Genomic DNA, 12,945 nt, shown 5'->3' with positions numbered 1-12,945 from the left:
ATCCTCCACTCTTTTTCTGTGTTAGGAAATACGTTGAGTAGAACCTTCAACCTTGGAACTCTGTCGGTACCAGTTCTATGGAGCCTAAGTGGAGGAGGTGAAGCACTTCTTGCTCAAGGAGGTTCTTATGAGAGGGATACCTGAAGAGGGATGGGGTGGGAAAGTGGGTAAGAGGAGGAGAAATAAAAGGGATGGTGTAACTACGTTGGATGAGCTCTAGGACCCATTTGTCTGATGTTATTTGAGTCCGCTGTTGAAAAAAGGAGCAGAGGAGGTGGTTGAATTGTGGGCAATTGGTCGGTGGTGTGACCACAAGAGAAGCGGCTTTCTGGCTCTTGAGCAAATTTTCAAATCTACTGCTTTGATATGGATGGTTGAGTAGATGCAGTTTGATGTTGCTGCTGACATTGTGTTCTGAGATGTTGAGGTCTTTCTTTTTGGCGGAAGTGGTACCTAAGTTATTGTCCATCTTCTGGTGGCCCAGCGGTGTGATTGGTGCCGACGGTGCCGTTTGTTTCTCTTTGGGCTTTGAGTGTGCTCTCTTATGTAGTACAGGTATCTTGGGTGGTGCAGTGCCTGCTGTGCCGGACCTATGCATGGTGCTGATCTTCGAGGCCGTCACTGCCAAGGGTAGAAATCAGGCCAGAATTTTCATTTTTGCAAGAGACATGCCAGAAGAGGCAGAGGGATGAGTTTTGTCCATACCTTTTGGCTGAGAAACAGATTTTGAGACCACTGGAGTAACTTCAGAAAATGGTTGGAGGGACTTTTCGTACAGTAAAGCCTTCAACCTGTTGGCTCAGTCACAGCGTGCTCTAGCCATCAACTTAGAGCAGTGAGGGCACTTTTGTGTCTGGTGTGATTCTCCAAGACACTTTATGAACTTAGAATGCCCGTCAGACACAGGCATAGTATCCCGGCACAACTCACATCTGTTGAAGCTGGGAGATCCCGACACGAGGTTCAGCGAAAAACGGCAGGCCACTAGAGGAGATTTTTTTTTTTTAAACTCTGGGGTATGGTAGGGGCCTTAAATCTCGGAAAAGTGAGGGAACTAGGGGCAAATAACAGGGTTTTTTTTGTTGTTTTTTGATAGAATCAGTGGAAAGAGAGAAGCTCTGTCTGCTGCCAAGGACAGTAGAGAAGGAACAGAGGGGCTGCGCTGCGCCCGCGCCTAATGGACACCAATGGCACGGGGGAGGGGGGCGCCACAGCGCATGAACAGTGCAGTGGATACTGCTGGAAAAATCACCAGTCGCCAGCATGAGGACGCATCAGAAGCCCAGAGTGGAGCACCCACGGGAACACCACTTGAAGAAGAAATACTGTTCTTCTATATTGGCTGTATTAATGGCAGTAGTTGGAAGTTCCCAAAATTAATGATCAGTGCAAGAAAATAATTCCTCCTGATTCTTTTCTCCATTTTTTACATATCATTCAAAGAACTAACTAACTACAATGGATATAATATATGAATAAAAACACGTTTACCTTAAGGGAATTACTCATTTGTAGTTCTATTATCATATCCAGGATCATATCTGATGCCAAATAGAATGGCAGCCAAATGGTGCTGATAAGAATATCGCTGGTAATAGGAAATAATTCTTGAAGAGAATGTGAATGCTTGGCAATTGACATTGCTTCTTGAGTATAGTTCCAAAGTTCTCGGCAAGTATTTTGAAGCAATGTCCAGTGACCACCACGATGAGCAAGAACCTACATATAATTTTTTCAAAATGTTGTTATATTTCCAAAGTATAGATTTGAACAAAAATTCATTCCTTTATCTAAAAACTTTAATCCTTGAAAATTATGATTTCTTTAAATTGCTCACTTTCTGTAATAAATTACTTAATTCGTTAATAAAATGATCATCACAAACGTGTAGGACTGGAAAGGACCTTGAAAGGTTATTTATTATAGTCCCTTGAATTCAAGGCAGGACTATGTAATAACTACACCATTCCTGATAAATATCGTTCCTAAAAACCTCCAGTGATAGAGATCCCACAACTTCCCTAGGCAATTTGTTCTAGTATTTAACTACCTTGATAGTTAAGAAGATTTTTTTAGTCTACAATGTATACCTTTCTTGCTGCACTTTAAACCCATTTCTTCTTGTCCTATCCTCAGAGGTTAATGAGAACAATTTTTCACCCTCCTTATTGTAACAACCTCTTGGCTACGTCTACACTGGCCCCTTTTCCGGAAGGGGCATGTAAATTTCACCAGTCGTCGTAGGGAAATCCGCGGGGGATTTAAATATCCCCCGCGGCATTTAAATAAAAATGTCCGCCGCTTTTTTCCGGCTTTTAAAAAAGCCGGAAAAGAGCGTCTACACTGGCCCCGATCCTCCGGAAAAAGCGCTCTTTGAAGTAGGAATAAGAGCCTCCGGAAAAGGGCGCTTTTTCCGGAGGATCGGGGCCAGTGTAGACGCTCTTTTCCGGCTTTTTTAAAAGCCGGAAAAAAGCGGCGGACATTTTTATTTAAATGCCGCGGGGGATATTTAAATCCCCCGCGGATTTCCCTACGACGACTGGTGAAATTTACATGCCCCTTCCGGAAAAGGGGCCAGTGTAGACGAGCCCCTTAAGTACTTGAAAACTGTTACATGCCTCTTCAATAGTCTGTTCTCCAAACTAAACAAATCCAGTTCTTTCAATAATTCCTTAGAGGTCATCTTTTTAAAATGTTTGCAAAAGCTCTGTGTGGTAATCATATTCAGAGCCATACACTATTTCATTTTATGTCACTTGTTTTTCTTTAAGTGAAAAATAAGGAGAGATGACAGAAAGGCAGTCCCCAAACAGCTACATTTAAAATAGTTTTTAGAATATCAAAATTGATCACCTATTCACCATGCCCCTCAACTCTTTTAACAAAGGAGAGGCCAGTATAAACAAGTAAGTCTAGCAATAGTTTAAGGAAAGATTTTAAAAATATGATAAGGAAAAATTATGAAAAATGCAAAAGATGTAGTATTTTTGTCAAGTGTGTATATATGATACTCAGTATTTGAACTTTACATCTGGATAAAAACCACTGGTTTTCCCCCATTTAAAATTTTTTTGAGATGTTTAGGTTTTTTAAAATACTACACTAACATAAAACAACACAGTGAATATCTTAATTCAAAAGTGCACATTACCACTGCTCTTCTTAAATGAAGAAAGGTTTTTGTGAAATGCTCTAACAAAATGGCATTAGAAATAGCTCGTTCATGTTCTCTGATGGAAAAAGTAATGGATAACTCTGTATCGTTTGTCATTTGAGTTCGAGGAGTATCTGCTTCACTGAATTTTGTGCTGTGCTCAGAAGATTTATCAGGATCTTAAGATGAAAAGATAATTGATTAAAACGGAGTTAAAAATATCAAAAAACGTAAGAAAAACACATCACTAGACTTAAGATTTTAAAGCTGCATTTTAATATTCAAAAGTCAGTTAATATTATTTTCCTAATTATTTTATAAGCAATTATTTTTATAGATAAGCTATATCATCATACTCTATTTCCACTTAAGTGGAGGTCAATGTAGTGATGGGAAAATTGGTTGAACTAAAACAGTGTGCATAATATTTTGTGCATCCTCCAAATTAAACCAGAATCTCTTTTCTATTAATCAGTCTTCCTCCCTGAAGCTATGCAATTTTTAAGAGATGTGGCCGTTGGGCTTGCTCCCCAAAATCTCACTGGTGGCAAAGCCTTCTTTGGAAGGGAATGAATCACATGCTCTTTTTATGACAATGCTTGATGTGGGTAAAAATTACTTAGTTCGGTAATGAGACATGGTGAGTGGGGGAGCTGGTGAAAGAAACCAGCTTTCAAGCTTACGCAGAGATCTTTATCAGTGACCTGCTCTTTTTCAGGTACCTTTCAAATTCTTACGAAGAGTCCTGTGAAAGCTCTAAAGCAAGGGTGGCCAACCTACGGCTCGTGAGCCACATGCGGCTCCTCCCCCCTTTAAACTGCGGCTCACAAAGACTCCCCCTCGGCTCGTTAAATCCCCCTCCACACACACCCTTAGAAACAGTCCCTGGCCCCCAGCTCCCATCCAGTGGGGCGATTCAAAATGGTGTTGCCAGGATGGCAGCCCACAGGAGCCTCATGTGGCCTTGTCTTTCTTTGGGCGGGGGGTGGCCTCAAAAAAATTGCTCAAAAAAAATTCTGGTGTGCTCTTCGCATTTTTTCTGCCGCTCTTTTGGCTTTCTTCAGTTAATGGGTTGGCCACCCCTGCTCTAAAGCTTATCTCTTTCACTAATAAAAACTGCTTCAATAAAAGATACTACCTCACCCATCTTGTCTCTTTAACTAACATGGCTACCAAACCACTGCAATTAGCTCTTCAAAAGGAGGTCTCCTCCATAGGGAAGTAGGGTGGCTCTTAGCAGCAAAATCTAATAGCCCTTACTACAGGTAAGTCTTACTCCAAGTATTTCTTTCAAGTTAAAGTGAAGCTTCTCCAGTACGTGAGCTCTAAATAAAAATATGCATTTTCAGAATTCTTGATTAAAGAAATATAAATGGCTCTAGGGTTCCATAAATTCTCGATGGGCTCTGATTTATAAATAACAAGATAGACTTGAGAATACTATTTAGTTTCAAATTAGCTGCTATAGATAAACCCAGGGGGCTCATCTACACTGGCCCCTTTGAAGTAGGAATAGGATCCTCTGGAAAAGGGCGCTTTTTCCGGAGGATCGGGGCCAGTGTAGACGCTCTTTTCCGGCTTTTCTAAAAGCCGGAAAAAAGCGGCGGACATTTTTATTTAAATGCTGCGGGGGGATATTTAAATCCCCCGTGGATTTCCCTATTACGATCTCAAAAATTACCATGCCCCTTCCGGAAAAGGGAAGTACTGGCATCTAGTTACAATTATTCCTTATCATAGCTGTGTTACTTGAGGGGGCAAGTTAAACAATCATATGCTTAAACAACAAGGAGTCCTGAGGCACCGTAAAGACTAATAAATTTATTTGGGCATAAATTTTCGTGGGTTGGAGCCCACTTCATCAGATACATGAAATGGAAACTTCAGTTTGGCAAGGATATATAAAAATGCCAAGGTCAGAGTGTTACACTATTATGGGGAGGAACAGTGCTAATGAGGCCCATTCAAGGTGGATGTGGCCTACTTCCAACAGTTGAGAAGGTGAGAACACCAAAAGAAGGGGAATTATTTTTTTGTAGCAAGCTAGTTACTTCTAGTCTCTATTCATACCCAGTGGAAGGCTATGTCTACACTACAAGGTTTTTGCACAAAAACATCTGTTTTTGCGCAAAAACCGTCAGAGCGCCCACACTTCAAGTGCATTTTTTGGGGAAAAATACAGTAAATCGACAGGACAGAGGGCTTTTGCTGGCAGAGTTATTCCTCTCCCGATGACTATATCTGTTGCACAAAAAGGCAGGTGTGGATGCTCCGCAGGGGTTTCTTGTGCAAAAAGAGCCCATTAGAAAAAGCACAGGTGCTCTGATAGCCATTCTGTTTATGGCAATCAGAGCTTTCTTGCACAAGAGTGTCCATGCAGTGTGGACACTCTCTTGTGCAAAAGCACATTTTGCAATGTGCTTTTGAGGTGTGGACGCGCTTTTGCGCAACAAGTTTTGGAGGAAGATCAGTGTAGACAAAGCTTAAGAGTGTCAAGTTTGCATATGAATTCTAGCTCTGCTATTTCACACTGTAGTCTATTTTTGAAGAGCTGCAATTCATATGCAAACTTGACACTATGAGACTGAAAGCATTTCTTCCCACAATATATAATTAGACTGTGGAACCCACTATCATAGGATGGTTCTAAAACAAAACAAAAAAATGCAATTCAAAAAGGGACTGGATAGCAAGGTGATCCACATTTATAACAGTCAAAGTAACAGGAAGAATATTAAAAGGTAGATAAGACTTCCTGCTTTAGGGCTTAAGACAATCTTTAACAATGAGGACTTAAGATGAGACACCGAGGGGAAGATTCTCTCATATCTGCCTCTGTGGATCTTCTTTAATCTTCTCTGAAAAATCTGGTGTTGACCAGTACAGCAATTGCTATGTTGTTATATAGTCTCCTCTCACCCTTCTGGCAAGGTCACAAGATTGCTAAAAATTTTCCATAGCAGCACTGATGCCTGAGAAAGTGTACACAAAAAGGGAATACTGGCCAGAGCAGTTATTAACACACAATATCAAGAAAAATCTCCTTTTGTAGTAAATGAGGGGAGGGAAAAACAGAGGAGACCTGTGGGATATCGGAAAGCCAGGGAACCTTCTCCAGTCTTCCCCAAATGAAGTATAAGTAAGTTGCCCAAAGTCACACAAGAACCAGTGATGGAGCCTGGAAGTAAAATGGGAGGGTATCCTGAAACCCCAACCTAATCTATCCTCACCATCTCCATACAGCAGTGTTTCTTAAACGTTTTAAGATAGAGGAACACCAAACAATTTTTTTTTTTTTTGAGGAACACCAAGGACTTTTTGTTAAACAGAAAAAAAATAGGGTCAGGGAGAAAGTTATGAGGGAGTTATTGGGGGAGGGGGAGAAGGCACCTGTCCCTTTAAGGGTGGCCATTTTGAAGTCTGTTGTTCTCTGCAGCACACCTCTGACTGCCTCATGGCACACCAGTGTACCACGGAACACAGTTTAATAAACACTGCCATAGAGTGTTTTGTCTGTAAGAGCTGGCTTGTAATTCTGACAATATTAAATAAGGTATTAAGAGAAGGGAAGGTTACTCGCCTGTGCAGTAACTGGAGTGCTTTGAGATGGTTGTCCCTGTCAGTGTTCCAGCTTATGTGCATCAGCGTCGCTGCGCACTGGTTGGAGATTTGTATTAGAAGTGCCCCTGGCCGGCAGCATGCACAGCATTCCAGCACGAGCATTATGAGTGTGCTACTCCATATGCACAGCCGGCTGCCTTCCGTTCCTTCTGTGACCCAGATACCTGTGAGTCTGAAGTCGAGGGGAGGAAAAGTAAGTGGTGGAGCACCCACAGGGACACCATCTCGAAGAATTCCAGTTACTGCACAGATGAGTAACCTTCCCTTCTTCATTGATGTTCCCTGCGGGTGCTCCACCTTAGGTGAATACAAAGCAGTGGTCAAGTTAGTAGGCAGGAGATTTGGAGTGTATGAGTCTGCAACCGAGAGTATTGTTTGGCCGAACGTTGTTTCAGAGTCTGCGAATGTGTGGATGACATAGTGCTGAGTGAATGTATGCGTAGATGCCCACGTGGCAGCCTTGCATATTTGTTCCATTGAAATACCTCTTAGGAATGTGGTTGTGGCCACCATGGCTCTTGTGGCGTGAGCTCTTATATTGGGAGGTGGCTCCTTTTGTGCAAATTCGTACGCCAAGCGTATGCAGTTTGATACCCATTTTGATAATCTTTGTTTTGATATGGGCAATCCTTGTGACCTTTCTGTCATTGAGATAAACAGTTGTGGAGATTTTTTGAAAGGTTTTGTGCCCTGTAAGTAAAAGGAGAATACCCTGCGGACGTCCAGGTTATGATGCGCCTCCTCCTTTCGGTCTTTATGAGGTTTTGGGTAGAAAGCAGGTAAATGTATTGGTTTGTTGTAATGGAATGAGGTAAGTACTTTTGGTATAAATTTCGGGTGTGTTCTACTTTGTCTTTGTGGAATGTTGTGTATGGCAGGTCCGACATGAGGGCTCCCAACTCTCCTATGTGCCTTGCAGAAGTAATTAAAACAAGGAATGCCACCTTCATTGAAAGGTGTAACAAAGATCATGTAGCTAATGGCTCAAAGGGTCTGCCCATGAGCCTCATCAGTCAAGATTTAAGTCCCATTCAGGTGTTGGGTTCTTAAGTGGTGGATACATGTTTTGTAGGCAACGCGGGAACCTTTTTATAGCAGGCTGGGTAAAGACCGATTGTGATTATAGTGGGAGGTGGAGGGCAGAGACAGAAGCTAGGCATACTCAGATAGAGCTCATGGAGAATCCTGTCTCGTGCAGGTGCAACAAGTACTATAGTAGATGTGTTAATTGTGTGTGCTGTGGTTTGTAATTATGGACAGAGCACCACATTGTGAAATGCCTCCATTTTTGTGTATATGTTTTTCTTGTTGTAGGTCTCCGGAATTTCTAAGAACATGTTGCACTCTCTTAGGTAGAGTACATTTTATGTCGTCTAACCAGCCAGCATCCAGGCTTGGAGATGTAGAGTTTGTATGTCGGGATAGTGAATCCAACTGTTGCACTGAGTGAGCAGTGCTCGAACTAGTGGGAAGCAGTGTGGTGGACGGATGCTCATCTGCAGCAAGTATGGATATCATGTTTGCCTGGGCCAATTGGGTGTTATGAGGATCACTCTAGCCCTGTCTTGTTTGACCTTGAGAATTACTCATTTTATCGGAGGGAATGCGTAGTACAGGTGTGTTTTCTACTGTATGGTGAAGGCATCTCCTAGTGAGTAGTGCCCTATGCTCACTCTGGAGCAGTACTGTGGGCAACAGGTATTGTGTTGCATGGCAAATAGGTCTATCAAAGGGAACCCTCTCTTCTTGAAGAGGAAGGTTAGCACTGAAGTGTCTATTTCCCACTTGTGTTTTTGGGAAAACTGCCTGCTTAGGGCATCTGCTAGTGTGTTGTCCTTCCCCAATAGGTTAAGTTGCAATGAGGTGTATGTTTCTTGGAATACACCATTCTCACAATTGGACTGCTTCTTGGCATGGCTCGTATGATCTGGCCCCTCCCTGTCTGTTGATACAGTACATAGTAGTTACGTTGTCCGTAAAGATCTGTACGGTTCTGTTTTGAATGAGGGGAAGCAAGTGTATGCATGCGTGTCTTATTGCCCTGAGTTTGAGCAGGTTGATGTGTTTCCCTCTGTCTTGCTTGGTCCTTTGCACCTGAACTACGCGTTGACCCAGGTGAGTGCCCCATACCATCAGTGAGGCATCCATAGTGATTGGTACTGATGGTGGTGCTCTTTGGAAGGGGACTCCAACACATATGTTGTTGTGGATGGGCCACCAAGTGAGGGAAGTCTTTATCTTGGTCAGTATGGTGATATGTTTATGTGATGGATGCATGGCTTGTACATCATGTGGAGCCATGCTTGCAGAGGTCTCATGTGGAGATGGATGTGTGGCAGTATGAATGTTGCTGCTGCCATGTGGCCTAGAATTTGCAGGCAGTCTTTGGCTGTTATCACTGCGTTAGACTGAGCTATTGAAATCAGTTGTTTTATTGCTGCAAATCTGTGTTCCAGTAGGGAGTCTATGGCTTTTATGCAGTCCAGTTGTGCCCCTATGAATTCTAGTGTTTGAGTTGGAATGAGTGTGCACTTGGGTATGTTTATCTGACGCCTCAGATTGTTGAATAACTCTCCGATGATGTTGACTGCCTGAGATATCTCTCTCTGTGTAGTGCCTGTTACTAGGCAATCCTCTAGATAGGGGAAAATAGTGATCCCCCTCTTTCTTAAGTGTGCGGTTACAACCACCAATACCTTCGAGAACACTCGTGGCGATATTGAGAGTCTGAAAGGCAACACTTTGTATTGAAAATGCTTGTCTTTTATCTTGAAGCGCAGAAAGCATCTCTGCAATGGGTGGATTGATATATGAAAATAGGCATCCTGGAGGTTGAGGATGGACAACCATGGTCCTTTTTCCAAGGCAGGGATAATTGCAGTGAGGGTCACCATTTTGAACCACTGGTATCTTATGAAGCAGTTGAGTCTCCAGAGGTCCAATATGGGTCTCCATCCTCCTGATTTTTTTGTGGTCAGGAAATAATGGGAGTAGAAACCCTTGCGGTACCTCTTCTATGGCTCCCAGCATGAGGTGGTGTTCTGCTTCTTGTAAGAGCAGCATCTCGTGAGAGGGGTCCCTGAAGAGGGATGGGCAAGAAGGGTGGTAGGGGGGGATAAATGAAAACAGTATACAATAACCACTGTTTACGATTTCCAGCACCCACCTGTCGGTGGTGATGGCACTCCAGGCTGGGTAAAATGCGGCTAATCTGCTGCCAAATGTTTTGGAGGGTTTGAATTGCTGCCTTGGAAATGTTGGGGTTGTCTGACCCTCAACCAATACCTCAAAATGCTTGTCTGGACTTCAATGGCTGTTGAGATGTTGATAGATCGGAGGGTTGCCTGCACCTGTTTTGGCGTGGTCTCCGTCTGTTGTCATAAGGATGCTGCAGTTGATTAAAGGATGTAGATCCATATATTTGTGTAAAAGGTCTGCCTTGTTTTCTCTTTGTAACAGATGCCTGGATACCCAAGGGTTTCAATGTTGCTCATGAGTCCTTGAGAATGTGTAAGGATGTATTTGTGGATTCGGCAAAGAGTCTGATGCCGTTGAAGGGCAAGTCTTCCACCATTGGAATTCACTTCCCTTGGGAATCCTGATATAGAGCCAGGATGCTTGTCTCATGACTACTGCAGAAGCCAAGGATCTGGCTGCCGTATCTGCAGTCTAGTGAGGCTTGTGGAGCTGTTCTAGACATTAGTGCTCCTTCCTGTAAGCTGGATGTGAATTGTTCCCTTTCGTTGTCTGGTAGGGAATCAATAAATTTTGCTAACTGATCAAAGGTGTGATGTGTGTACTTTGCTAGTAATACTGTGTAGTTGGTTATTCAGAGTTGTAGGCGTGCTGATGAGTATGCCTTTTTGCCCATCATGTTCAATCTCTTCCAGTCTCTGTCAGAGGAAGCATTAAGAGTAGTTTGTTGTTTACCCCTGTGGTTAACTGCATCCACCACCAAGGAGTTGGGGGGGGGGGGGGGGTAAATGGGAGAACAGAAATTCTGTTCCTTTTGGAGCAACATAGTACTTTCAATCTGACCTCTTGTCAGTCAGTGATATTGTGGCTGGCATTTTCCAAATGTTTTTAGCAGGATCCATAAGGGCCTCATTCATTGGGAGTGCTAGTTTCATACGTGGCGAAATATGCAGCATGTTTGTGAGTTTGTGTTGATTTCTGGGATAGCAGAGAGGGAAATCTCAAGTGAGTCCGCAACTCTCCTGAACAGTTTTTGGAACGATCTGAAGTTGTCCCCTGTTGCAGCTGGTGGAGGCATAATTGTATAAGTTATAGAAGTTGATACCATATTGATAGAGGGAGAACTGGGTGTATCATCATCATATTCAATCTCATCCTCTTCCTCAGCTGTAGCTAAGCTCTCTCTGCCAGGGAAGCTCTCTATTATGATATCTGGTTTCTGTGCTGGTACTGATTGGTGTGTTGTCTGAATCTGTTGTGATCTATATAGTGCCATGAATCCCACTAAGGCCAATTTGGTGGGTTAGGAGGTGAATCCATTGCTGCGGTTGCCATTGTTGGTTAGGCTTTGGTCAGGAGTATCGATGTGAATACGTGTTGGCATGTGCTTCTTCATCCTTACTGAATTCCGGCAGTATGGATGTAGCAAGTGTGGATGACAGGCTATGCCTTAATGCCTGTGGGGTCCTATCTATACCAGAAAGAGGCGTTCCTGGTACCATTGTGATTGCTAGATCCTCTGTGGTCATAAATTGTTGAACGGGCATAGGAGGGATATTATGTGAGGTGCCAGAGCTGTTGGTATCTGCATCAGCATTCTGGTCTGATTCATTTGTTCCTTGTGTTTTGCTGGTGCTGGTATCTCTGCCGCAGTGTTCTTTCCTGTTTCTATGTGCGGCTTTGATGTTGCCGTTGATGCTGTACCGCTGTTTGTGTCAGACTCTCGGCACGGCTTTGTGCCTGCCATGGCTGGTGCCGTGGTTTCACGCTCATTGCCGAGTTGGAAGTTTTGTCTTTTGCCTCCAGTGGTGCCTTCGCAGCAACATGGGCCTTTTGCTTTGGGTCCCAGCTTTTTTCAGAGCCGGTCTCATTCTTAGACTGCTTCTCAGACCCCTTTATTGCAGGGGTTTTGGAGGCAGTTCTAGCATGTAGAGATTGTTTCCTCAAAGGGGAGTTTGTCCTGGAGGAGGAATGGGACCTCTTTGTAGGCTGTTGCGCCCTGTCCCGGATCCTTACATCTGGCTTAGTAATAGGTTCCCTGTCAGTTGCCACCTCAGGTCTGGGGGGGTGGCATGTTATGGGTTTGATGCTGGATGCATCTTTTTTTTCTAGCTGTAGCATTTTTATCTGTAGTTCTCTGGACTTTCTCATTCTAGATGTTAGTTTCTTGCAGTGAGGGCACTCTTCCCTGAGGTGCTCCTCATTCAGGTAATGGATGCACAGGTCATGTCTGTCAGAGACTAATATAGATAGTTTACAGCCTGTACACCTTTTAAACCCAGGCAAACCTAGCGGGCTCGTCTACATTGGCCCCTTTTCCGGAAGGGGCATGGTAATTTTTGAAATCGCAATAGGGAAATGCGCGGGGGATTTAAATATCCCCCGCGGCATTTAAATAAAAATGTCCGCCGCTTTTTTCCGGCTTTTAGAAAAGCCGGAAAAGAGCGTCTACACTGGCCCCGATCCTCCGGAAAAAAAGCCCTTCAAAGTAGGAATAAGATCCTCTGGAAAAGGGCTTTTTTTCCGGAGGATCGGGGCCAGTGTAGACGCTCTTTTCCGGCTTTTCTAAAAGCCGGAAAAAAGCGGCGGACATTTTTATTTAAATGCTGCGGGGGATATTTAAATCCCCCGCACATTTCCCTATTGCGATTTCAAAAATTACCATGCCCCTTCCGGAAAAGGGGCCAATGTAGACGTAGCCAGCATGTTCCAGAAGACTTCTGTTTCGGCGTTTTGTTATCGCCACTAGTTCACAGTCCTATAATCTGTTATACTAATTAAAACGAAGAAACCACTACATAAATAACATTTTTTAATCTAAGATAGATAACTGAAGAGTAACTATTTAATAGTGAGGTCAAGCAGGTGACTGCTAAGCTGTGACCAGAGATGGTGGTGGTTAAGAAGGAACTGAAGGTAGCTGGCTGTGCATGCAGAGTAGCGTGCTCAGAATGCTCATGCTGGCACTCAGCAAG

The 12,945-nt window shown here is 43.4% G+C and overlaps 1 protein-coding gene across 6 annotated transcripts in view; it reads right to left on the bottom strand.

The window, feature by feature from the left end:
• CFAP54 (cilia and flagella associated protein 54) overlaps positions 1-12,945 on the bottom strand; it is a 243,621-nt gene that overhangs the window by 102,325 nt on the left and 128,351 nt on the right. For all 6 annotated transcript variants that reach the window (XR_012905249.2, XM_075933789.2, XM_075933754.2 and 3 more), the window contains 2 exons: positions 3,152-3,333; positions 1,492-1,719 (listed from right to left, as the gene is read on the bottom strand). Coding sequence is in view for 5 of the 6 variants with exons in the window: in XM_075933789.2 (XP_075789904.2) it covers positions 1,492-1,719; positions 3,152-3,333 (410 nt within the window). In the remaining variant the exon portion in view is untranslated. The remainder of the gene's footprint in view (positions 1-1,491; positions 1,720-3,151; positions 3,334-12,945) is intronic.

The sequence above is a fragment of the Pelodiscus sinensis genome, chromosome 1 (assembly GCF_052426305.1).
Source record: "Pelodiscus sinensis isolate ZL-2025 chromosome 1, ASM5242630v1, whole genome shotgun sequence".
Lineage (NCBI taxonomy): Eukaryota > Metazoa > Chordata > Testudines > Trionychidae > Pelodiscus > Pelodiscus sinensis.
Note: the sequence above shows the minus strand (reverse complement) of the source record. Positions and strands in the feature narration are given on the sequence as shown.